This window comes from Ammospiza caudacuta, chromosome 3 (genome assembly GCF_027887145.1).
Source record: "Ammospiza caudacuta isolate bAmmCau1 chromosome 3, bAmmCau1.pri, whole genome shotgun sequence".
Taxonomy (NCBI): Eukaryota; Metazoa; Chordata; class Aves; order Passeriformes; family Passerellidae; genus Ammospiza; species Ammospiza caudacuta.
This window is the reverse complement of record NC_080595.1, coordinates 102175244-102202811: the sequence shown is the minus strand read 5'-3', so window position 1 is coordinate 102202811 and position 27568 is coordinate 102175244. Positions and strand designations below refer to the sequence as shown.

Genomic DNA, 27568 nt, shown 5'->3' with positions numbered 1-27568 from the left:
CCTGTCAGCATTCAAACATGATTCCATAGATGGGGATATCACAAGCTTTCCAGAAAGTATATTCCATATGGAAGTTAACAACTTCCATTGTGCTGTTGGTTCAGAGCATTTTTTTTGCCTTAATGTTGAATTTTCCAACATTCTGACTTGTGTACATTAACTGTTGTCCTAAGAGAATTTTAACCAGTAAGAAAAACCTTTTTCTGTCCTCCCTGTATCCTTCCAGGAGGTAGTAGTAAACTCCAATAAATTCTCTCAGCCTTTTCTTCAGGGTGAACAGGTCCAATTACTTCAGCAACTCTTTGTATATCATGCACTCCATTTTCATGGTCCTCTGCTATGCTTGCCTCAGTAAGGAAATGTCCTTCTTTCAGCAGAGAATGCAAAACTTAGATACAGTAATTCAGATGCAGTTCCACAAGTCTGTAGCAGGGCTACTCACCCTCCACAAGAATTTATCAGTTTGTTAACCAGTCAGGTAACTCAAGTAGGACAAGCTGCCTTGTAGTGAGTTATTTTGGTGGCATGGGGCTAACGCTGGTCTGTCATCTCCCAGCTGCCAATGAATATCTTAATGCTTAAGTGAGATCTGGGACAATAAATCAGATTTTTGACTGACCTTTTGATATCTCCTTTTTTGACTATAAAAGCAACATCAGACTTTCACAAAGCAGAAACCTGTACATTTTCCTAGAACTGTGTGGAGCTTCTCCCATGAGTAGGGATGCTTCACTGTGACTCCCCAGGGATTAAATGATGGAATCTGTGCACATTATTGTAATTTCAGTGAGTCACATTTGACTTGTAATCATATTTCTTTGTCTAGCTTTAATGTTGGTCCCTTGACATAGTGTATTGCTTTATGTTATGCTGTAATCTACTAGTAGTTCTTTAGTTTTATACTAAGTAATAAGTAATCCTGATTAAGGTCTTTCATCTGTTGTCTCTGTGGCTCCTCAGCTCCCAGATTCTGGCTACACAAACCCAGAATGGTTGAAGTCCTCTATGAAGTCCTCCCTTCTCTCTGCAGAGGGCCTTCCTCACTCCCTGGTGGAAGACCCTGTACCAGACTCTCAATAAAATGTCACTTGTCCCTGTCTTTTCTTTAATCCTGACTCATAAGCTCTCAGTTGACTCCTCATCCACCATCAGGCAAAGCTCCGTGCAGTCCAGCTGGACATTGGCATAGAGTGCAAACATTGCCTCCTCATCTGCCTTGTCTGCCCTTCCTAAAAAGCCTTTATCCTTTCATTGCAACACTTCAGTCATAGGAGTCATTCTGTTGTGTCCCTGTGATGCCAATAATATCATAGCCATGCAGGCGTGCACCCATCTCCAACTCCTCCTGTATATTCCCCATGCTGCATGCATTTGCAGAGAGCCATTTCAATTGAGTTCCTGATAAACCAGTTTAGTAGCTGAAATTCCTTTGTGCTGTCCTTTGGGTGCTATATTGCCTTTCTGCCGTCCTAAATACTATCTAAACCATTGCTTTTCATCCTGCATTTTGCAGATGGGTAAATTCTTCATAAACACTGTATCTAACAAGTGTTCAAAAGGGTAATAGAAAATGTTTATAGTCTGATATTTCTTATGTGTACTTCTTGCAGCATTTCAGTATTCATTTCATGCATGTGATTTCACTTTTTAAGTATAACAGAAGATGTTTTCATACTTATTGTTGTGTTTGTGATTTCACAGAGCAAGCTGCTCTGACAAAATGAGATACAACATTTGGTTTATCCACAGTGGAAGGAATGATGAAATATAGTAAGTCTTTGCAACTGAAAAAGTAAATTTAACTTATTACAGCACCATATAAGAATTCAGCCTTAAAAAATTAGCCAAAATAAGTAATAATAATAGTAATAATAATAATAAAAGTAGCAGTAATAATAAACCTTTAATTTTCTGCATCTTGAAATTCTATTGTAAGACTGATGTCTTAAAAGATAGTAGGAGTATGTATATGTATGCACATGTATAATACACATACTTCTATATATATTAATATCCACAAATATTTATACATATATTCAAATTATATTCATGCCCTTATAATATAACTTATTGGCTGTGCTGGGTTTGAGTTCCTGTATTGTACACATCAATAACTTTCAAGGTATTTGTACATAAGGCTTGAAATAGCTTGTATACATCTTAAAAACCTATATAGCTCTCACAGGGACATAAACATTTTAAACCACTTATTTTGCCTATCCACTTTAAGTAAATATTTCAGCCTAAATACAACCTTGATCATTTTATCCTTACATTGTTAACTTGACATTATAGAAAAAGGTTTAATGCAATGTAACTGACTTAAGAGCATTAAAAATCTGCCAGTGAAAGAGTGCTTTTACTTCATGTTTTGCTCACTACTTTCCAATTGGCTGACAACCAGTCAGCCCACAAAAAAAAAGAGCAGGAGATAAAAAAAAAAATTAGCCATGTTATGCAAGTGTCAAATATTAAATTAACTGGTTATATAAAAGAGACTACATTTCAATGTGTAAGTTCTTGGCTATAGCACCAATCCACAATGAAAAGCCACACTAAAGCATGTATGTTCATATTTCAGTAAGATACTGTTTATTTGTTGGACTTTATGGTCTCAGAGGGGTTTTCCACCCTGATTCTGTGATTCTGTGAGTAAAATTATGTACGTCACATGAAGATAGAAAAGTTGATCTACTCTTTTTTGACAAATTCAGATATTGCTGGTGTCTCTCGTCACTGCCAGCAGCTGAACTGGGTTTGCACAGCAGTGTTTCAGTGGGGGCAGGTACAGGGATGGCTCCCTGAAGAGCTGCCAGAAACTTCCTCCTGGTCTGATGGGGTCAATGCCAGCCAGCTCCTGGGTGATCCACTGCTGGCCAAGGCTGAGCCCATCGGTGACAGCGGTAACGCCTCTGGGGTAGCAATTAACATGAGGGGGAAAGAAACAAACTGGGCAACTCCAGATAGAAAAAAGTGTGCGGATAGCAAGAGAAACAGCTCTGTAGATGCCAAATCTGTACTAGAGAGGGTGGAGGTGCTGAAGGCATCAGAGCAAGATTCCCCTGCAACCTGTGGTGAGGCAGCTGTGCACCTGCAGCCCATGGAGGCCCATGGTGGATCAGAGATCCACCTGCAGCTCACAGACAACCTCATGATGAAACAGGTGTATGTCCAAAGCAAGCTGTGACCCTTTCTGTGGTAAGCCTGAGCTAGAACAAGCTTCTGGCAGCGTTTGTGCCCTCATGGAGAGAGAAGCCCATACTGGACGAGGTTTCCTTGCTGGAGCTGTGACCCTGTGGGGGACCCACACTGGAGCAGGCAGTTCCTGAAGAACTGCACTCTGTGGGAGGGAACCGTCTGGAGCAGCTTGTAAAGAACTGCAGGCCATGGAAAGGAACTCATATTAGAGAAGTTCTCAGAGGACTCTCTCCCTTGGGAGGCAGCCCACACTGGAGCAAGGGAAGGGCATGAGGAGTCCCCCCCCCCGAGGAAGAAGGAGCGACAGAATTGATGTGTCATTAACTGGCTGCACCCAGCTCCCAGCCAGGGTCAACCCACCGCAGCAACCCTTAGGACAAATACTGTGTAGCTTGTCCGCATTTTCTTTCAGAAATTTTAAAAATAACTTTTGCTACTAGACAAGACGGAAACAAAATCATGCTACTGGTAGAGTTGGTTGATTTTTAAGGCACTCTATTCATAAGTTTGGAAGGCAGGACTTCCAGAATACAAGTCATATTCTGTAAACAAATTCTGCTGACACCACCTGCATAACAATTGTAGCATATGCTTAAATAATACCAGTTCATCCTTCTCTCTTTTCAAGCATAATAAATTACTGCTTAGTTGTGTGCTTATGAAAAAACTCTTTTCTTTTTTAAATACCACAGAACATTTCTCAACTAAATGTGACTTACCTGGCAAACAGCTACAGTAAAATTCACCAATCAAATCATGGCAATGGCCTCCATTTTTACAGGGCCTGGAGGAACATTCATCAATATCCGTGGAACAGTTTTTGTCTGACAGAAAAGAAAATTAAACATTAAAACTATAAATCATGCTGGGAAAGTAGAAAAGCTGCTTTACAGTGCAAGTGACAACTGCATAGTTTAACTTTTCCAGGTTGGAAACACTATTTCTGCTTGACAGTTTTAAAACTAGAGATATTCATAGATATGACTGGTAGTCAAAAAATTAAATATTTTATAGTAATAAATATGAACAGCATTTGCAAAAATGTCCTTTTTATATTCCAGCAACACAACTCAATACCTTAATTACTAGAGCTATATGCTACTTTGAAAAAAATTGTTTTAGAGATTTAATAACCATAGTAACAATACAAAAAAAAAAAAATACTTCTTGAGGTTGCATTCATATTTCCAGAAGAATGAAGTCATTTCTCAGATCCAAACAAAAACCTACAAGTTTACTGAGATATTCCTTAATTTTTCTGCTTTTAAAAAGATTTAATTGAGCTGTAATTCAGATTCATTCAAATCTGAAACAAATTATAGGTGAATATGCAAAGATAGATAGAGGGGAAATTTAGAAGGCAACGGAATGGTGGCCTATGAAAACAGTTAACTCATTGGACATACCAAATAAATCCAGCCTCCTGTTTCTCTGTTGTGCACTACATTAATTTAGGGCAATCCCTACCTAGGCTATTATAAATAATACTGAGACCTTTCTGAACAAAAATTGATCAAAAATAGATGGGACAAATATTTGGACTAAGAGCTCACACGAATACCAGAAGTTAAGCCAATTATAGAGAAGCAAAGCTGTAACTATCACTGATGCAAACAAGCAGAACTTTTGTGGTGTTCTGTGTAGAAGTTATGGAACGTTCCTTGTATCCTTCAAATCAGATATACCAGACAGGTATTGAATCCCAAACACCTCAGTCAAAGGAGCTGAATTAAAGGATCCTGTTTCTCAGGTCCCTCTTGGACAAACAAAGCTTGGACAATTATAGATTCACTAGAACAATAAATGCATGGATGGCAGAGGGAGTTTTGTCTTCCTTAACCATAAGGTGTACTTTCAGCTAACACGTAAAAATAGAATGCATGCAAAAATCAAATTAATGGGAAGGGGAGAAAGTGAGGAGAAGACAGAGGAAGGAAAAAAAAACAAAAACCAACACTAAGAAAAAGGGTTAGGGTGGATGGTAGCAGATGGGTTTAAGGGGATGGTAGCAGAAGCTCATAGACAAGGATAATTATAGAAACCAGGTAAGACTGACATTTTGTGGATACTGCACAGTCACATATAGTATGCTGTATTTCATGATTAAATACGGATCAAAAAATCTGTAGAATCAAAAATCAGTAGAATCAGTTAAAAGGAATCTTAAATTTTTATAGCTTGTGGGTTTTTCTGTTGATGTTTTGTTTTGTTGTTGTTTTTAAATATCTAAAAGAATGAGCAGAATCCTTAACAACACAGGACTTGGACTCATAGAGTATTTAATTGCAAACCCATAATTTTTGAAAGGAATCATCGTTCAAAAATTCAAAGATATTTGAATGTACTATTGGTAATTTTTCATGCCATAGTGAAAAAGGTAACTGCAAGTTACTTGATTCAAAGTTAAAGGGAAAAGTACTCTCTGACTATAAGGAAAGAAATGTGAAAAACTTGGCTGAGAGCAGTCAAAATGTATGGAAAAGGAGAGGAGGGCTAGCAACATAATAAAAAGGAATTTGGAAGAACTGCATAGAATGCAGAGAAATTCTGATTTTAAACCTGATGAAGAGTGAACATTTTACCTTAAAAAGGTAATTAAGAGAGCTGCTGCTTGGTATAAGTACACAAGGACAAACTTTCTTTTTGTGAGAGAAAGACAGTGGATATTAGGAAACCAACAGGGCACTTGCTGGTTTTCAAAGTACGAAAAAAGCCCAACTTATAAAAAAGCAGGTCAAGTTTCTAAGGATAAACTAAAAGTACAACATAAATATGCAGGCATGAAATTGGACCAGCAAATCATGTAGCTATTATGGGATGGTCAGGGTAACAAGAAATTGTGCTGTATGTACTTCATATTGAAGATGAAGGAGAGATGCGGTTGGCCATCCAGTGAAGAAGCATGGCTACTGATAATGGCAATCACACAAAATTGTTCAATGCTTCTTCTGTCTCAATCATCAGTAAAAAGACAAGCTGTAGAGCAGGTCATTATCATAATTAAGACTTATGATTAAAGGGCAAAACTTCAGTGTTGAATACAGAAGAAAAGCTGTAGAATTGTCAAATGAGTTAAATAGTCAGATAGGCTGGTCTGATGAACTCTACCTGTGCGTACTAGTGACAAAAACTCAACAGTTTTCTTTGTGAACTTCTGAAAAATAGGTAAAGTACCTGAAGGCCCATTAAAATCAGCCTTCAGAAAAAGAATAAAAGGCAAAGACATGAAATTATAAATCCATTTGTGAAACTCCTGTTCCTGGAAGAAATATTGGAAAAAGTTTTAAAGTGTTTACTTGCAAGAACATATAAATAAAAACCAATTCATTAAAAAATGGGCCTTATGTAAGCAAATTTATTCCCCTCTACGTTAAATTTGCACATTTTGTGGATAAGAAAACCCAGCAGCAAAAGTCATGCTCCTTTTGTTCACTAATGCTATTTTTTGTGAAATCCCAGTAATCGGTTTACATAGAAACTATAAGAGCATATTATCAAATGAGTAAAATTTTATGGAAAGCCATATTCATGCATTAGTTATCAGTGGTTTTGCTACCAGACTGGATGAATGAATTGCAGAGGTTCTGAAAGAAATCTGCCCATTCAATTCCACTAATTTTTTTTCAACAGCCTAGATGGTGGGTAGCAAAGTAAGCTCACTGGTGGCAACACAAAAAGCTACATTGAAGAACAGAATTAGAAGTCTTCATGAATTTCAACCAACTAAAGATAGAGTCTGATATAACCAATGTAATACGATCAGAAGAGAAGATACAGAAAGTCACAAGTAGGAAAAAACACCAGAATTTTGTTTTAAAATAAATAGTTTGCTGACATATATAAAAAAAAAAAAAATAGACAGTTAGAAGTTTTACTGGAGTAAAGCTGCTTTTGGAGTGCTTTGCATTGTGCGGTGAGGTGCATTTAAGAAAATTTTGAGACTCCATATGAGCATGTTAGGAATGAAAACCAGCTCTAAAGCATGCCCTTGTAGGATGAACAAAATAAATGAGCCTATAAAGCCTAAATAAGGAAAATTTGAATAGAAATGTGATGGCAATCATAAAATAAGAAAGTACTCTCACAAAATCCATCCGTTTGCTGTGTTCATAGTAGACAGGGTGAGAAGTAATGCATTTAAACTGCAGTGAAATATTAGACAATAAGGAAATCCTTGTAGTGGTTAGTAAAACATCATGCTGGGAAGATTCCACAAGAAAAGAAGGAATTATTGGATTTCTTTAACAAGACACATAGGCGAGAAAGCAGCATAGTATATTTTATGTTTTTTGCTGGGATAAGAATGAAACAGTTTATAGTTAGTATTTTATTCTAGTGTTGTGATTATATAATTTACAGGGTATAAATTCTGTTTATAACACTTTGGATGTCCAAAGACTTATGTTTGTGTAATGAGTTGGATTGTCTGGAAACTTGCTTTGTCTTATGGTAAAGGTCTTAAGTTACTCGGTGTGCGATAACTGATTTTGAAACCTAGGGTTTCTGTCCAAATCTGTGTCTCTATTTCTCCATCAAAACATGTTTCTACATTAGTGGTATAAAAGAGAAGTGAGCCCAGACTTGCAGCAGACAAGAGAAGTAGGATAAAAGTGCTAACACTAGCAGGAAGAGAAAATCACATTCTTCCTGCACACCATAAATGCACATGGTTGAAATTACAGTGACAGGTACTAAGGCCTACCCTTCCAAAGAAAGCAGTTGGCACATTCAATCTGAGTTCACCTCTCAAATCTTTCTTATGAAAAAACCATAATGAAGCAAATGAGGCATTTTATACTGCCACGAATCTCCTTTTCTGTAGGCAAATGTGAAAAGTCCTTACTCTACTATTTCAACATTGACTTTTAAACAGATACTTCATTTCCACTCTCACTTCTTTTCATACATCTCCTTTCCACAGGGGACCAAGCCTATGCACCAAATGGAATCTTGTGATAACTTTTGTTTAGCTAAACAGTACACTTTTCAATGCACTGCAGGTCACTTCTGGTCACTTGTAGTTTGCAGATACAAGCACAGAAAAAAACATGCAGATTATAGCTACTGAGCTGTTGCTGAGCTGTATGTGGGGAAACAACAAAAGCAATTTGAAAAGGACTGCTGAAGACCTCAGCATATGAGCACTCTTGCGGTGCTGTGAGAAAAAAATCTCAGACGTATTTAAATAAAACAAAGAGTGAACATTGATGTGTAAAATACCTCTGTATAAAACATTGATTACAATGTTCCATATTTAAAAATAAGTGGGAAGGATGCAAGAAAAGCTACACAATTTATTCAACGACTGAAGAAAGCATGCTGTTGGCAAAGGCTTAAAGAGCTCCATCTGTTTCATTAAGAAGAAAGAAAACCAAAAAGTGACTTGATTGCAGTGTGCAAGTATCTTTACAAAGAGAAAATACTTGAGTAGCAAGAGCTTTTTCATTTTTTGTAGAAAAGGTAATGAGATGCAATAGATCAAAGTTTAAGACAAAAATTTAAATAAAATATTTAATATAAACTTCTAAATCTGATGGTGATTACTACTAGAAAAAATGCCAGTGAAATTCTGGCTTCTTTTCATTCATTCAAATCAGGATTGAATGCTTTTGGATTCATTGTGTGCTTTAATCAAAACTGGAGTAATTAGGTTCAGTACAAGGTGGTTAATGGCCAACATTAACTTCCTTCTGGTACACAGACCTAATATAGAGCATACAACCAGCAATCTATGGATTTTTAGAAGACTTGCAGAACATAGAAATTCATCCTGTAGCCCTTTCTGTGGCTTTCCTGGGAAAACATCACAGCAATTTAGTGAGACAGGTATATTTCTGTGATAGTAATAGCCCACCCTGAGGCATCTGGGCTCTGTAGCATCACTGTCATCATGTGAAATGTGTATGTCCTGTAACTGGAGGTTTTGGAAGTTACTAGGAAAACTAGGTGCAAGGTGTTACTCTATTGTTACCACAACAAATAGCCAATTCTATTCAATTTCTTGCCTGGCTACTAATGTGCTAAGGGGAAAAAAATATTTTTATGATAGTTGTGTAAACAGCTTTAAAAATCAGCATTCTGCATTTAACACATTTTCCCTCCTGCCTCAAGGCTCCTCAGTAGTCTCTGGTCAATTCACTACTTAAGTGAAGAGAGTCAAGTTGTGGTGTAATGTTCCCACTATCTCCACTGCATCTCTGAGGCCCAGTTCACATGGCACTGGCATGGCTAGCTACTGGCCAGGTATCAAGCTAGAAGCAAGGGCCTCAGGACTTGTCTAGTGGCCAGGTTTTTGTTAGATTCATAGAATCATGAATCATGTGGTTTGTTTTGGAAATGACCATACAGATCACCTAGTGCCAACATCCTGTCATGGGCAGGGACACTTTCCATGAGACCAAGTTGCATAATGCCCCATCCAAACTCATCCTGAACACTGCTAAAGATGGGGTATCAACAGAAAATAAATTTTTAAAAATCATGACAAAAAAGAAAGCCAAAGAGAAAAGAACAAAAAAGAGTCAACAAGATGGCACCAAATAAGATTGCTATTTAATGTGGTCATACTAAAACTGACAGTGTGATACTGTTTATAGTATGGCTCTATCAAAGCAAAGGATGACAAAAAACAATTGTTTCATTGTCTAAAACAGCAACCCAGTATACATTGGTAATTATAATTTAGTATCAAAAACTCCAGTATTATGCTAGGTCGTATTGCAGAGGCAAGTGTTGAACAACAGGCCTTTTCCAAAATCAATAATTTGGTGGATTTTTTTCAGAAGAGGAACTATATACAAGGAAAAACTAAGCACACCCTAAATATAACCATTCTTATATAAGATGTCACTTCTGTTTCCCAAATTCATTAACAAAATGTCTGTAAGGGATGAAAAATGTGCACTGGGGATGTTGCTTGGAGGTTGATTTTTTATGTCAGGGTTCATTCACTGATTGCTCAGGTCATTACAGAAAATTAATTCCTAAGAGGATTCTTGAGGCAGTTGTAACAAAAATTTTGATTGAAATTGTGTCTTGATAGCTATAGGTTATTTTTCAGGTGCACTCAGATGTAAAAAGTAAAAGTGGTCCTCACTTTGCTGGCATATTACTATTCACTGTATGGTGTCATCAATGACATTAACACAGGAAAAATATGGAGTTAAGGAAAAATTAGGTTAATTTTCCACAGTAATTCAGGAAGACTAAAAATTTCAGCCACATCTTCCAGTGTCTTCTCTGTATGAGCTTTTCTAGACGTGATTTTTTTTCATTTTTTTATTTGATAAGACCATCGTAGCAACTGACAAGTCTTAAAATTGAAAATCAAACTTACTAATATAAAATTATTATTTTCCAATTTATCTGAAAGTAATTAAGTACATAGTCCTGCCCAGAAAGATATTAATGGATGTTCTACATACATTATGTTATGCATGACAGTTGGAATCACCACCAAAAATCCCTACCATTATACCTGAAATAATGGGGATAAACTGGAATGCAAAAAGAATCTCATAATAATCTTCCTTCAGAAGAGCAAAGATAAAGTAAATTCCAAACAAGCTAATTAAAGTTTTGATTGAAGATTTAACTTATCTTTTGTCAGGTGGTTCCAAATATTATTATTCACCCCTTAATTTAAACCAATCATGCTTAGTATTTGCAGATGGAATACTATTGGAGGAATGTGCCATTTGATTTCTCACATAAAAAAACCCAAGCAACTTTGCTTATATTTAAATTGCCGGAAAAAAACAATTGAATTGCTTTTCTTTCATGCAATTCATTAACTTTTGTGTATTATTTTATCAAAAATTTTATGTAATGAAATTTGCAGCATGATGAAACTTAAACAGATTTTTCTGCACTGTACTGATTTTTTTTCCAAATGTCCTAACCTGAATTCCTTCCAAGCAAAGCAGGTACACTTACACATGTCATGACAATAAATATTCTCTAATGACTCAGAAGTACACAGTGAATACATTTCCATGTCTGCATAAATTTTGTTTATTTTCCAGCATGTTAAGTTTGCACATCCCACTGTGGGAAGCCTGCCCTCAGCAGCCTGCCATTTACAGTGTTTGTGGCAACCAGCAGCCCATCTGCGCTGCTCCAGCTGAGCAGGGGGAAGGAAGTCAGCCCTTCACTCCTCCATGGCCTGCTATGAGCCAGAGCTCTGCTGGCCTGGAGCCTGGGAAACCATCCCTCTCTAGTTGTCAGCTTCCAGGTTTTGTTTTGGTTTGAAAAATCTCAGTGCTTTGATTAGCGCTCAGACAGAGGAATGTTGCTTAAATGAACCCGGTCATTAGGGGACATCACCGAAAAGACCGGGCTTTTGAGCTGCTTCTGTGATGGCCATAAAGGCTGATTGATGTGGAATAATTATCTGATGCATGAGATGCAAGCAAGACTGAATTTCTGTAGCTGACTCTAAGGATGACTGAGCATCCATAGATCACAGGATCAATTAGGCTGGAATAGATATCCAAGATCATTGAGTCTAGCCTTTGACCAATCGCCATCATGTCAACTTAAACCATAGCACTAAGGGCCATGTCCAGTCATTTCTTGAATATCTCCATTCTTCTTGACTCCACCACTTCTCTGTCAGCCCATTCCAATGCTTGACAATCCTTTCCATTAAGAAATTCTTCCCAATGTCCAACCTGAACCTCTCCTGTCGCATCTGTGTCCTCTTGTCTGTCACCAGCTGTCTGGGAGAGCAGGCCAACCCCCACCCTTCCTTTTGGGTAGAGGTAGATCTCTCAGGCCAGTTTTTTCCTCTGAATTGTTTGGGAAAGTACTTTTCATAATTAATAAGAGAAAGAGAACATAGTGACTCGATAATTTTGTACTGTGCAGTTGTTCTGATAGTAACTAAAAGTATCTATGTCAAGCAAAATGTGTCTGAAATAGACCAGCTTTTGCAGACTTACTGAAAACAAAATTTACAATGACACAGGAAAAGAATACGCAGGAATGATTTTTGAAAGCCCAGAGAAAGATATTATCTTATGTCTTGTGATGGCTTGAGCTGAGCTGCAAGACCTTGCTCATTTTCGTATAATTTTGGTTTTCAAATTTTCGGAGTTGCAGTGTCCACTTGCTTAGCCACAATATCTACTACAGGATTCCTAAAGCCCAATAGTATGAGTCATGACAGAAGAAACTATATAGACTTGATCTTCAGAAAGCAGATTAGAAGGCTTGCATATTTATTTAGTCTCTTGTGTAAATGTAAGTCAATGTGTGACTGATGGTAGATTCTGTTGATTCATACTGTCTTGTTATAATGGTAAACATTAATGAGACATGGGCAAAACTTAGAGGAAGGATCATTTTACACATAGAGGATTCATAAGAACCTTGATATAAGTGAGGAAGTCAGATTAAGAATCTCATGCATATAAATTACAACTACAAAATTCAATGCTAAATGATGAAGTAAAAATCACTTTGAAATGAAGTTTGTTTTCTACCCAGTATTCACTGGTGCAATCTTACTATCATAGGGCTTATCCATATACATGAACAGCTTTGAAATAGTTTTAATTAATAATTAAATAAATAAATAATTTAATTCATCTCTTTCAACAATTAAAAAGGAAAAAGGTTTACGATGGAACGATATAATCCCATCTTTTATTAAAGATTAAAAACCCATGCTTTCTCATCCAAAGCCACTGAATTACAGAGTTCTTTAGTTCCAATTACTTGTATTACCAGAGAAAATCCACTCAAATAATGAAAATGGTCAGTAATCGCATCTCGTAGAACTGCCTCTTCCTTCACTATCATTGATGAATTCAACACCCTCCCACTGATGCTTTAATTTGAAGTGTCTTGCTACCCAATGGACTAAAGGTGTTCCACTATTCAATATTAAAATTGCCTACTTCAGCTATCCAAAGTATGTGTTTGCATGTGTTGAACAAGTGGTTTGTATGTGTTGAACAAGATGTTTTCTAATTTTTGAGGCTGGTCAAGTTTAACAGATTTGGACTGCCTTTACCTATCTCAACTTCAGATGTTCTCAAAACCCCTCTAATTGGCAAAATCAAATAAAACACTATGAGGGAAGGAAGTAGCAGTTTTGCTATCTGTCCATTTGTCCAGTAGCTCTTTATTACAGGATAATTACCATAATCCTGTGTATGCAGATTACCATGGAGGGCATTTGAGAGCCCTCAATCTTTTATTGTAGAGAAAGTATTTTCCTGGTCTCTATCAGGAGCTGCCCATCTTGGACAGAGTAAAGGAAATTCGATGCAGCAAGCTCCAAAGGCTGTCAGAATTCTGGTGCTCACCCTTTCAGCATCAAACAATTCTGCTGGCAGCAGAAGCTGCAAGAGGGCTCCCTGCTCTTCTCACGACCCTCTCAGATGATTTGGTTGCTCCTGTTCCTGAGAGAGTTGTTTCCACCATCCAGCCCTGCTCCCTGTTGCACATTTGCACTGCCTTTCCCCATCTCTGTTCTCAGGGAAGGACAAAGATCCACCACCTGTGGAGCACCACTGCCTGGTTCAAGGGGAATTCATCCAAGGCCATCCATGGAGGCCCTCCTGTCCAATGCTGCCCTTCCATCACAGTTTTAGTTTCAAGGGATGTGATCCCACTCAGAATTGATGCCACTTCACACAGATAGTAAACAGGAAAAGAGGCAAACAGCCAGCCTAAGACAATTTTGTACCTGACCAGCTAAGATGCTAAAGGTAAACTTTTTACTGAAATTGTTTTTAATATAATAGGAAAACAAAAGTGTGCTTAAAAGAAAATAAAAGGTAAAAGTCATTCTTATACACTTAGTGGACTTTTTCAAATGTTACTTGCTTGTACAAGTCTCATCAGAAGACTACAAGATGTGATTGGCAGGGTGTTAGCAGGTCTGTTGATGAACTTTTAACATATGCCTTCATCAGAGCTAATTGCTATCAGTTAACTGCTCTGTTTATGATGTTTTTCTAAATTAATTATGCAACTTCTACATTGTTTAAATATTAAGTGGATAAAATTGTATATATATGCACATTATGTTTCCTTTAGCCCTTAAATAGCTTTTGAGTGTATCACTGTTACTACAGCAATATCTAAGAGTACCATTTATATAAATCTTAAAACACAGAAGAACATGGAAGACTCTTTTGCTGTTGTTTGCCTTTTGTATAAGACAGAAGCCCAAATATCCAGTATTTTACATGACAGACTCATTCTAGAGAGGCTGAAGCAGGTTTTGGAAGGCTTGGAGAGAGCAGACCTAATGAGATCCACAATGACTGACTGTGAATTAATTGTACAAAAAGCATGAGCACAAACGAAAATATTCAGTGTAATCAGGAGGATCCTTGTCCCTACTCCTAATTCCAGTTAGTAGGCTGGTTTACTTTATTTCTTGTGGGAGATGTCCTGTCTCACAGAAAAAACAGCAATATGAAGTGAGATCAATAGCACATTCGTGATGGAAAGTCCCTCACATAGGAAATGCAGGAGAAAATTGAGCTTTTTTCATATTAGCCTATTATGCAGTCATGTGAACTTCTATGACTTCAATATAGGCCTCAAGGTATTCAATAAAATCTACTTATAACTCACTTGTAAGTTTTTCACTGTTGACAGATCCTGAATTCTGCTTGTCTTGGAATGAACAAGGATGTTACTGGCAAACTGTTTGCATCAGTATGATGCATATATATCCAGAATATAGGATAAAGAGTCCCTACTGAGGAATACATACTCTGTCCCAGGCTTCCTTAGTGACACTCACACATTAATTTGTAGTTCTGGCTCTACAATGTGGACTCCATCATATCCCAAAATAGTGTTGCTGTATTTTCAAATGAACAGCTTTCCCTGCATTACCCAGTTTAAACTGAGTGTTATCAATCCACTACAGAAAAGTTTGACATTTTCCATTTGGATTCTAGCAGTACAGGAGAAAGTTTTAAAAACTTCTTATTTTAAAATTTTTGCATTAAACTTCTTCTATCTATAGTAACAAATACTTTGTAATCACTTCTGTTACTTTCAAAATTGATGCAAAATAGACATAGTATGCGAACTCATGAAAGCAAAGCCAGTTACCAACGTAAAAAGGAGAATAATATGTTACAGGAAATATATCACATCTCGGTTTTGAAATGCTGAATAATATAAGAATATGTTTGCATGAAAACTCACAGAAGTTGGTGGCAATTGCATCCACTATTGCTTCCACAGATATAAAATGTCTGTATATTATCTTAGATTCCTTTTGTCCAGTCTTCCTACATTTAAGCATTGACGAAATATGAATGAAGAATCTCTAAACTGAACGTCATTGGTATTATTACGGACCTGAAATGCTCTACAACTAACTTAATTTTGCCTCCTCATCCTTCACTGTTCTACTTACTTCTTTAACTTTTTATTTCTCCTTAATAGATCTCATTCATTTTTTTTCCTCTCCTCTCTACTGGTCCCCACTCATTTTGAGCTCCTTGGACAAACTTGTTTGGCTTTTTATTACAATATCCACTAACTGTATGACTTCTTAGACTGCCACTGCTTGTTTTCCTGTTACTACTTATAAATAATGCTGCTCCATTTGCCTCTCTGAAATCAGCAGCTGGAAGTCAGTGTTCAGTGCCTGACATTGTTTTTTTAGATGGCATATATTTGGAGACAGTTTTATTGATTTCCTGTTAGCTGCTTCTGGCAGAAAATAGAGACTTGAAGACTCTCCATGATGCAAGAGCTATTTTCTCAAACCTGGTAGACATGCAAATAATTGTGCAACTGCAACTTACGAGAATTTATCATAAGGATCTGATGGCACCTTTGTTAAAGAGAAGAAAGTGTAATCTTTCTAAAATTGTGTTCTTGTTACAACTCAATCAAGTATGGCTGTGATAAAATCTGAGAAAAATAGCACCAGCTACCTGTTCACCTATGTTTCATAGATTAGGTAGTTTTAAGCAATTTTTTTCTTCTATGCAAAATACAATTTTTCTTTCCATACACACACTGCTTTCATTTTGTATCATATTAGGAGGGAAATTAAAACATTATCAATCGCACAGAACCCTAAGTTGATTTTATTTTTATTAATGCTAAAACACTGAAAAAAGTGAAAATAAGTTCAGGAATGAAAATTAATAGTTTAACTATTTAACTTCCTTTCCAAGTTAAAAGAAATCTTACCAGTGAATCCTGGAGGGCAAGCACAGCTGTAGTCTGCAACCAGGTCTAAACACGTGGAATTGCTTTTACAGAAACCATAAGTGCACTCATCAAAGTTGATTTCACAGTTCAGGCCTTCAAATCCTTGGAAATAAAACCAAAGAGCTATGCATTATTCAGCTATATCTGTGTCTTATTTTTCTAAAGCAATGTCTTTAGGTCCCTCGTTTTCAATTTACTCATGTAAAAAATGATCTTGAGTCCTTGGATTCTCCTTCTAAAAGTTTTGTCTCCACTGTCATTAATAGAAAAATGCTTTTTTTCCCCTGTCAAATATAGTTTAAAAGGAGTCAATAAATGAAAGCAAAAATTTAGGATTCAGTATGTTCATTAACACTTAAGAACTTATGAATTATGTATCTGCTGATTTTGACAACATTACAGATGAAGTGAAGCTGGGATTTGGATATCTGCTGTCAAAATAAAAATCAACTCTTAAAATCTCTCTTAAAGTCAGTTCTCAAATAGTTGTTTTTCTATTTTTTTCTTTGTTTGTTTTACAGAACCCCAGAATTATGAAGGTTGCAAGAGGCTTTCCAGACCATCCAATCGAACTGACAGCCCAGCATCACCACAACTCCCCCTGAACCATCTCCCCAGGTGACACATCCAGACACCTCTCTCTCTTCCAGAGATGGTGACTTCACTACCTCCCTGGGAAATTATTCTAGCGTCTAACCACTCTTTCAGTGATTTTTTTCTTAGCTAATAATATCTATCTGAACTTCCCCTGACACAGTTTAGGGCCATTTCCTCTTATGCTGTCACTAGAGACATGGCAGGAGAGACAGACCCCCACTCAATGAAACCTCCTGTCAGGCAGTTGTAGGGAGCAGTGAGGTTCCCCTGAGCCTCCTCTTCTCCAAACTCAACAACTCCAGTTTCTTCTATCATAATGACTTTTAGCAAACTCAGAGGCCAACATTTTTTTTTTGTAGTTGAAATTGCTAGAAAATCTCCTCTCCAATATCTGACTTTTCATGCTCTTGTAAATGTATTCTAATTCATGGTCATGCTACAAAATGAGTGTCATTAGTGCTGTCACAGGCCATGGCTGCAGGAAGACCATGACTAATGCTGAGCTATTGGTATCCTCAGTGCAAGCTATATTCCTATAATTTCTCAAACTGACCATGGAACCAATTTCCATTGATCCTTAAGTCATAAAACTTTAGAATTACCCTTAATTCATTAATAATGTATAAAATATCAGCTCTTATTTGCATTTAAAGTTTAATCAGACCCATGTCTCACAGGTAACATGTAAGCCACAAAATTAGCAATGTGGATGGCAAGATTTATTTTCGTATAAGCTAGTCAGGCAGTTTAAACAGCAAAAATATCTTTTCCAAGGTTAATTTCCAGCTACCTTCCAATATCTGTTTTGGCTTCTAATTTAAGCTAACTAATGACAGAGACTGTATTTATGAGAATTATTTGTAGCAATTTCATCTCTTTTGATGAGTTTCTGAAGTTATCACCACTGGAATGCCTGTACTAATGCATGCATACTTGAAATATTGTCAGCTATGAAATCAGCTACCATGAGTCCATATTTAGAAAATAGTAGAATTTGAAGATTAAAATAAAAAATATTAAACATATCATGTATCAGGCTATAATTTACCACTTTGGCTTCATTTTTAACTAAAAATACATTTAAAAATATTTGTAAGGAACCCATTTGTGAAAGCATTTCAGAAAGAAACTATAATTTTAACTGCTTTAAAACATTTTAGCTTTTTTTGACGAATTTTTTACTGCAATTGCTATTGTTTTTCATACAGTACTGATAACAAAGAGCAGAGTGCATTTTTAAAGACACAGACCACAGGTGCTGAAAATCATATTATTTTTCTCTGTTAAAATTTTATAGTTTTTTTTAGTGATGGTCTATTAAAGTCATTGTGACCATTGTAGCTTGCCATGATCAGTGAGAAATATGCATATTATTAATGAAGGTAAAAATACTTTTTGTAAGGTTATGGATGATAATTTCCATGGAATTCATATACTGCTCATTTGTGTTTTCTCCACTGCTTCAAACTTTGTTAAACTCATTATGTTCTGTCTGAATAAAGGTAGCATTTAGGAGTATAGCTGTCTCCATTCTTCATTTGTCTCCAATCTTAATGATCATGGTTGTTTTGGTAGACACATTGCCTTGGTGGACAAAGATGCCAAGAAGACTTTGGAAAGGAATGAACAACTTTCATAGAAAGGAAGTTTTGATGATGACTTGATGCCTGTCAAGAAGATGTTTTGCAAACTGCAGGCAGTTTTGAATATTGTCAAAGATAATAAAAATAAATTATTTTGAACAACTTACCTTCAGGGCAAAAGCAATCATAGCTGTTGACATCATTCTGACAAACAGCACCATTCAAGCAGGGAGCTGAATCACACTCATTCATTTCTGTTTCACAGTACTGGCCTGAAAACCCTGCAAATGAAGTAAGATAAGCTTTGATTTTCTTTGTATGCTATAAGCATGAAACATGTATTTCAAATGGTGTTCTTTAACTAAAACCCAGAGATCTTACGATCCATATTCCACTGGATAAGGAAAATTTAGGTCAGAGTTTCAGTATTTTATTTACAAAGAGTTAAATTTTATTCATTTCTTACTCAGTGTTACAAATACATCTTTATTGATGGAATAAAGCAACAAATTAAGTAGGAAATGCTTCCAGAATGCAAGAAGACATTCATAGCTGTAAGAAAACAGGGTAGCAATTTTCAAGTGCTTTTCTTGTATTAAAGTAATTTTAGTATTTTTGTGATATAATCCCAGAATGTTTTGGGTGTGACTGACTTTAAAGATTAACTAGTTCCAAGCCCTCTGCCAGGGGCAGGGACACTTTCCACTAAACCAGGTCACTCAATATACTTTTTTAAAATTTTGCCACATTAATATGAGAAAGAGTACATCATTTATATTCTATCCACTGTGATGTCCTTATTGATGTGGAGAGTAACAAAATACAGAGTACAAATATACTGAGGCATAGCAAAGATGTTCTGTGCAAGTCAGGCCTCAGAACATGCAAAATGCACAGCTCAGTTATGGCACATAAGGCTGTTAGGTTTGTTTCTAAAAGACAGAAGGTGTACATCCTTAAAACAAAAACCTGAAGACTAATAAACTTGCATAAGGAAAGAGTAGCTCAGTTTTTTTCATTTCTTACAGGTACTTTGAGACACTGTACAAGGCACAGAGGCTGCAGCACCAGCAGTGGGGGCTGCAAGGGGGTCCTGTCAGGAGGAGAACACAAGGATAGAAATTGCTTAGTTGATCTACAAAGCAAAATAATATTGAATTAGCTTTCATTGTAGAGAAACAGGGCAGAGATACCCACTTGCCCCTAAGTTATATGTGGTAGAGGAAGACAAGATGAATTGGTATTTTCATAAATAGCAACTAAAGGTGAAAGATTTAATCTGAAGTATAATGAAGAATTATTCTAAAGGGCATATAATGTGAATCGAGAACTATATATTTTAATTTGTTTTGATGATATTCAATAGCAAAGGAGCTTTGGTGGGGGGAGGTTAGAAAATTACTGACACCAATGAAATGAGCTCATACTTTATCCAGTTAAAATGTAAAATTCAGAGAAGAAGAAAATAAGTATATAAAGCTGGTTTGCATATGAGTGTATTAAAAAACTGCATGAAATATTCCTTCTGCCAGTGTTTCAGAGCATTATGACCTTAATGAAAACAAAAGTGGTTAGGTATGCTTACAACCTACTTTGATTTAGCTGTTACAGATTATTTTTTAAGTTTTAACAAGCTAGAATTATTTTCTAGAAGTTATGTTCTCTTGAAAATGTTAGCTTCTAACACCTGTAACTGAGAACTAGCTACCTAGAGGGAAATTAATTGAGATTGGAAACTTAACTATCTGAAATCTGGCCTATTAAGTTTGTTGGATTTTTTTATCATTATAAAGACAGAAAATTAATAAGTAAAGAAGGATAGAGAACAGCACCCTCATCCTTAAAAATGGAAAAAAAATACTTTTTCAAGATGTTCTTTTTTTAACCTTTATATCTTTTCATAAATTATTTTTTGAAAACAATACCTGCTAGAAAGCTTTTAAAAGGAGCTACTGGGAAGCATATTAGGTCATTTTAGAAATAAATACTTAGAATTTTGTATAGGTCTTGCTGATAGTGTTAAAATATTTTAGGAACCACTGCTGCCACTTCAGGATCAGAAAAATGCTCTTATTTAGATCCTACCATGTGAAACAGTATGAAATCTGAGAAGTGACTCAAGAGCTCCCAGCTCTCAGCAGGTCTGGCAGTGATGTTGCAAGAACTCCCTGTGATGAGCTGTGACCAGGTCACCCTTTCTTGGGAGCAGTGGAAATATCCAGCAGCTGCACATGACATTCTGGGAATTTGCAACAGGACTAACAGGCAAGGGGAAATATCACAGGGGCAAATGCAGAGCTGCAGGTAGTAGAATTTAATTTATAAAGTTTTTCATTTACTTAGTTTACTTCATTGCTGTTTTATAAACTTATGGATTGGAACAGAAGAAATTAAAGGCATAACTAGAATCTGTTTTTAATAGAATTTGGTGCATACGGTGTGAATTATCTACTCTGAAAGAGCTGAAAGGAAAGCACATAGAGAGAATTTTATTTATTCTTGTCACATTTTTAACTGAATATGTCCTGCAGACTGAAAAAAATTTAAATGCAGTTTGTATCTTAAATTGTTTCTGCTGATGTAGAATTATTAAAATAATATAATATAATATAATATAATATAATATAATATAATATAATGTAATGTAATGTAATGTAATGTAATGTAATATACTTTGATGATATTTATTTCTTGCTGATCAACATACCAAAAAAAGACAATTCTTTCACAGACATTAAATAAATAACTCACACAATGGGCTGAAAATAAGCTTCATTTGTATTATTTTTAAATCAAGAATGAGTTGAGGAATGCTTTTAGTTACATTATAATCCATGTATTCATACTTAATTACTTGTGATATAACAAAATTAGGTAAACAAAAAAATAGAATAAATTAGTCAATTAAAATACAAATATTTATGCATTTTTGATATAATACAAGTTAATCAGTTCCTTTCATTTGAAAATATGAAAATAAATTTCTATGTATGAGTGCTCCAAACCTTTGTGCTCTACCCTCTGATCTCATAAGATGACTTTGGCAGAGCCAATACAGTGCTCTATGAACCAGGATAAAAATTCCATTCCTTCACCCACCCAGCTCCTCTCTCCATCAGCCGATGATAAGGGATATCCTGAATAACCTGATATACTCCTGAATAAATATTTCCATGCAATCAAATGTAAAGGAGTGTGTCCCATGTATAAATCCTTTCAGACAGCTGAGAAAACATTTATGGGAATCTTTCATGTAAAAATGTATTTTTTGTGGTTCAATCTAGAGTGCCCCTTAAAAATAATATAAAATTATATAATATACATATACATGTATAGAATAGTACAGTACTGTACAGAATACTAAAGTATTTTTTTTATCATATCACATCATTCATAAGTAAGTTGAAGTTTATAATATGTAATAGTGGTTTTATATTAGTACAAAAAGTAGGTAAACAAGTTATTTTCTCCAAAAATGTTTTGTTATTGCCTTCACTGAATGGCAAATAGCTATCATCAGAGACTATAATAGATGATGCAGCTGTTACACAACTTTCTCTGCACTGAAAATGCAAGGGTAAAACACATCTGAAAGATGAATTAGAAGTACTAAATTATCTTGTTTCAATTATTGCAGGGAAGGAGTTCATAACTCAGAGTTTCTGGGGTCAGAACTGGAAAAACATATCACAATTATTTACTAAGGATATGATTTCATTATTTTTTTTTGTCAACACACACTTACACTGCAGTAAATATTTTCAACTCTCAAGCTGTATAGCTCTTTATTTGGACTTCCTTCTCAGGTGAGGATGAGATCTTTATTTCCACTGGCGCCTGTCATAGTTTCCCTATCTAATATAAATGCTAGATAAAACATAAACAGTCAAGAAAAGTAATAAGATTTACTGCGAAGTAATTATGTGAAAGCAACATTGTATGCAGAACTCTTTTACACATATGAAGTTGTTTCAAAAATAGAGTAATTTTCATAGATTTGTTGATATTATCTTAAAATATGTATGCAGTTATCTGCCTCATAAACATATTTCGTATGTAAAAGCCTCAATGTTATTTTCTTTCCTGTAGCCTAATATTAAGGAATAAATCATATATAAGGAAAAATGTTTTCTGTGTGTCATAAATAATTCTAGAAACTCTAGGTCAAATATAAAAAAAGCATTTGTTTCAATAAAAATATAAAATAAATATAGGTTTCTAATATTTTTTAGCTGAGAATTATAATTCCACATTCTCATTCTTAGCAGAAAGTCCTCATTGAAAGAAAAGGCAATCTCCACTATTAATATGTCAGAAAAGTGGGACACATAGTCTGTGGATGTTTAAATCTACTAGATCTAATCCTTACTCATTACTGGCAAGAAATCTTTACTATTAAGTTTTATTTTTAATAATACATGTGTTTGTAAAAATGAAAAAACATATGTCTAGCTTTTGTATGGCTCTATCAGCTTCTACTAAATTTTACCAATACAAATGTGGTCTAGGATCATCTTGGGCTTTGAATGCAGACACTACTTCAAAGTAATAATTTTACATAGTGGTAAGACTCTTAGACATTTTTCAAGGATGAAAACATAAAAATGAAAAATATTTTATGTTGCAGTCTTTAAAGTCTCAACTCTTAAAATGTCAAGTTAAGCCAGTTACTAGAGTAGATTATATGTGAATCTCTTGCACTCAGGTTATGCATTGAAAAATAAGGTGCACTGGGAAACTGAACTGTCTAAACCTCAGGTAATGATGTGTGAACTCTGCTTGTTGAGATCACATTTTTTTATGTCTTTGTTCCAAAGGAAGGTCATTACTTTATTAAAAATCTACTCTGAGGTTAAACAGCATCTCAGCCCCCAGAGCTGGTTGAATTTTAGGCAGACAAATGTCACAGTATTTTCTATTTGAAATGCATGTTGGCAAAACAAAAGGAAGGGTCTCATTAGAGAAAAGCTCTGCTTTTTCAAGAAGATGTAAGGAAGATGTGTTTTACAGTGAGAACCTTCTGGAACATCCTCCCAAGGGACATGGTAGGTTCACCATCACTGGAGGTTTTTGGGACACAATTGAACAGGGTGCTAGAAACTCTTACCTAGGCTCCCTTTCTAATCAAAAGGGAACGTCTGAGGTCCCTTTCCAACTGGGTTGTTCTATGGCTCCGTAACAAAATCCAAACCCTATAAAACAGGCTGGTAGAATGACCAAGGAAATAGAAAGCCTGTCACAGAACAGAGGAATCAGAAATTCTAGTTTGTCTGGTGTAGCAAAATGTAGGCTGAAAGGAGATGCAAGTGTTTCTGTTAACTTTGTCAATGAGAGAAATCACAAAAAAATATGAACAGCTAATGAAGGTAAAGAATAAGTGTCACAGGTAAAAAGGGACATTACCACAAACAAATTTAAGTTACATAGTAGAAAACCTTATCAACAAAGAGATTCTACCAGTACACACATTCATTAGAGGTTGTTATAGAAGTACTCATCATTCCCATGAGCTTCTTAAATATGCATAAATTTGCATTTAAAATTAAAGAGTGGACATAAAATTCCTTGCACAACAATTTTCATAAAATAACATAACAGCTTTGTATTAAGAACACATATTAGTAGGTTGATTGTGATTTAAAAAATTTCTCAAAAAACAGAGATTACATTTATAATTGAACTATTACTGCATCCAATATTATTTTAAATAAAGAAGTCTCCTCAACTCATATAATCCAGCAAAAAGCAGAGAAAGGAGTTATTACCATTTAATCTAAAATCTTAAATAATTCTCTAGGCAGAAGACACACCCAGTATTGTGGATTTTAACTGACATGTAGGAGAATTCGAGTACATGTATAGAAACAACATAATGTAAGCAAAAATAAATTTTTCAACTTCAGATTATAATGTGTTTACACAGAGAGGTACAGGAAATCACACTGGCAACATTAATTCTGGCTTTTCCACATATTGAAATTTTAATCACTCTTTTAATATGTTTTTTGGGTATATGCATATTAGGTGCATTCAAGTATTAAGAAGGAAATAATAAAGTCATGCAAGAGATACAATATAGCAAACTGTTATGCTTTTATGAAATTCCACTGACCTAGATTAATCTAGCAGAGTTAAAGAACAAATCTCATCTACCAGATGTTTCAGTGTTCTAAATCTGCATATAGATGATTTGTTTTACATCTGGCCATTCAAGGTTAAGCCATTACTGTCTCCATGGGGTGAAGAAGAGAAGGGAGATATCCATAATTTAGTTATCTTGTCTTCTGTAAACCACCCTGCATCTATAATAGGGTTTCATCTAATATTTTTATTTTTTGAGCCTTCAGTTGTCTGAACCTAATATAAAAAAATCCAGAAAATTTCAGAATAAGGAGAGAACAGCCACATTAAAATTATCTTGTACAAGTGTCAGAATTATTGATACATCAGATAAAGCTTTCTTGACAGCCAGTTGAACAAATTTCAATAGGAATTAAGAACAAACATATAGCAGACAGTACAGGTGTTCTATTATTTAAAAAACAAAACAAAACAAAACAAAACAATACACCTGTATGATTTCTCCTGTCAGAGAAAAATTAAGACAGACTTGTGGATGGGAGATGCTAGTCACACAAAACATACAGTGGGTCTGAATAGAAAAACATGTCCTCTGACAGGATGATTTTATAATAAACTGTGCAAGCTGAGGCTTGCTGATTTTACTTTTGCTACAGCAGGAGATCTTCCAAGATTTTCGTTCAATCTATTCTAATTTTCCAATGCCCCATGAAATATTTGTTTAAAGATGAAAAGCATCAGAGTGCTTTCTTCCATTCCTACCAAAAAACTTTCCTCATTTTCCCCTTCTTTTTTTTTTCTTTTACTGTTAGTATCTGTCTTTTTTTGAGAGGATGTCATTAGGGCAGACAAATTTGCAAAGCCACATCAAAACCAAGGGCAAAGGAACAGCATCTGGATACCTCCTACAGATAAAAAGCTGCCATGACAGGACAAAGAGCTCTATTCCAAGACTTATGCTAAACATACCTGTCACCACAGGAAGCACAGGGACAGCTATTGATTCATTTATATCTCTAGGCCTGAGGAATCTCTGCTTACATTTGTGATTTTCAGGACTTACAGCTCGAGTGAAAAGAATAGCAAGATTTATAGCTTAAATATAAGGAAAAAATTATTAATTTGTTGAAGCAGTTGTAAGAAAGTACAACATATATTTTACAGTCAAAATTTACCTTAGTGAAAATGCATTAGTGGCAATATAAAAGGATTTAAGGAGATGTTTTTACATGACATTCTTTCATTTTGGTTTCTGCTTTTCTTTCTCATTGGGATTTCTTTGGTTTTTTAGTAGAGGTGTCTTACTCTATTTTTCTAACAGATTTTAAACTGACATCAATATAAATATTCTTGATCAATTCATTGTAAAAGAAATGGAACGGAAACATGGTATTAGGAATAATAATAGTACATCTGTACTCTAATAACCAGATGAGCACGTTTTTGTAAAAGAGTCTAAAATTCTCATGCAAGAAACTGTGACATTCTCATTGCCCAGCAGATGCACAACAGGATGTCATTTTTTCCCAGATAAGTATCTCAGGGGACATGGAGCTCTGTTAATTTCTTTTAAATAATTCAACAGTCCATTAATGAATTCACAGATCCTTAGATTCCTAAGTCTATTTAAATTTGCTGTCCTTATGAGCAAAATAATCAGGACAAAATTTTACACTACTAAAAATCCAAACAGAAGTTTACAAATAATCTGAAGATTAACCTTTAATCTAAATGATAAATAGATCATAGAATTTGGGATTGAACTAAGATGAATTTTAATTTTTGCCTCTTACTGGCAAATTCTGCATAAATTCTACAATGTAAAGAAATAATGGAAGCTCCATAATTTTCCATAATTTATAGAGACAAAGTTGCTGAGTATGAATCCCAGTGAAACTGGTTGGATTGACATCCCTGAAATTGGGTAATCATTCTTCAGAATAGAAATCCTTAGTGTGACTATCAGAGGGGGGAAAAAAAAGCTTAAATCATAAATGCTAGCAGACAGTAGATAATTGGGGATTTGGGTGTGGGTAAACATCTCAAGCAAAAGTCTGCAACTTTTTATCTTCACTCATCGTGTGGCCTTATTGTAAACTTTGATAATACCATGACCAAATAAAGATTGCAGGCTTTGAATCCAGTAAAGATGCCATGAGAGCATCTTCCATTTAATCATATGTTGAGACTGAGAGAACTGGGGAAGGGAGAGCAGTCCAAGGTTTCAGAGAGAGTTAATTGGTGCTACAACAGTAGCTCCTGCAAAGAAGACGTGGTGTTGACGAGAAAAGGGGTGGTGAGAAAGAAGTTGAAGATCTTGACTGGAAGAAAGATCCTGGAAGTGTGGCAGGAGCCTGGAGATCAGAGAGATGTGTGAGGGGGGAAAAAGAAGCCAGGGTATGCATGGGGACTGTGCTGGGTAATGCTCAGGACTGATAACTTTGAGCAGCATCTCAGCATGAAGCAGCATGCCTGAGCTTCCCCCAAAATCAAACCAATGCAGACAAAGCACTGAAAGCGTGGGTATAAGCAGGATAACCAACTACAGTAAGAGCTCTTATCTGGATTGTTCTTAAGAAAACCCCATTTTCCACATCCATTGTGGACCGTCATTTGCATTGTTGCCCATGACCACGGCTGGATTGGCACCAAATAGGTTGTTTTAATAGGCTCCAAAAATTTGGCTATCCTTGACAGAGAATGTTGCTTTGCTTACAATGAAAAAGGGTCATACTAGATAATACACCTATCTTTAGCACTCTTAGATGTGTCATTAATATATCAAATATATTTTGCTAGCTAAGTACTCAAAGTTAGTCCAGCTCATTATCATGCCTTTCTGCTACAGAAAGATGCTGCTTTCTAGTTGCATGATTAAAATGGTAGTTTTATTAAATAAAAAAAAA

At 35.5% G+C, this 27568-nt stretch overlaps 1 protein-coding gene across 1 annotated transcript in view; it reads right to left on the bottom strand.

The window, feature by feature from the left end:
* EYS (eyes shut homolog) overlaps nucleotides 1–27568 on the bottom strand; it is a 704807-nt gene that overhangs the window by 506901 nt on the left and 170338 nt on the right. Inside the window, exons 12-14 of the mRNA XM_058801756.1 lie at nucleotides 18749–18862; nucleotides 16381–16503; nucleotides 3918–4022 (exon numbers count right to left, since the gene is read on the bottom strand). Coding sequence (XP_058657739.1) covers nucleotides 3918–4022; nucleotides 16381–16503; nucleotides 18749–18862 — 342 coding nt within the window. The remainder of the gene's footprint in view (nucleotides 1–3917; nucleotides 4023–16380; nucleotides 16504–18748; nucleotides 18863–27568) is intronic.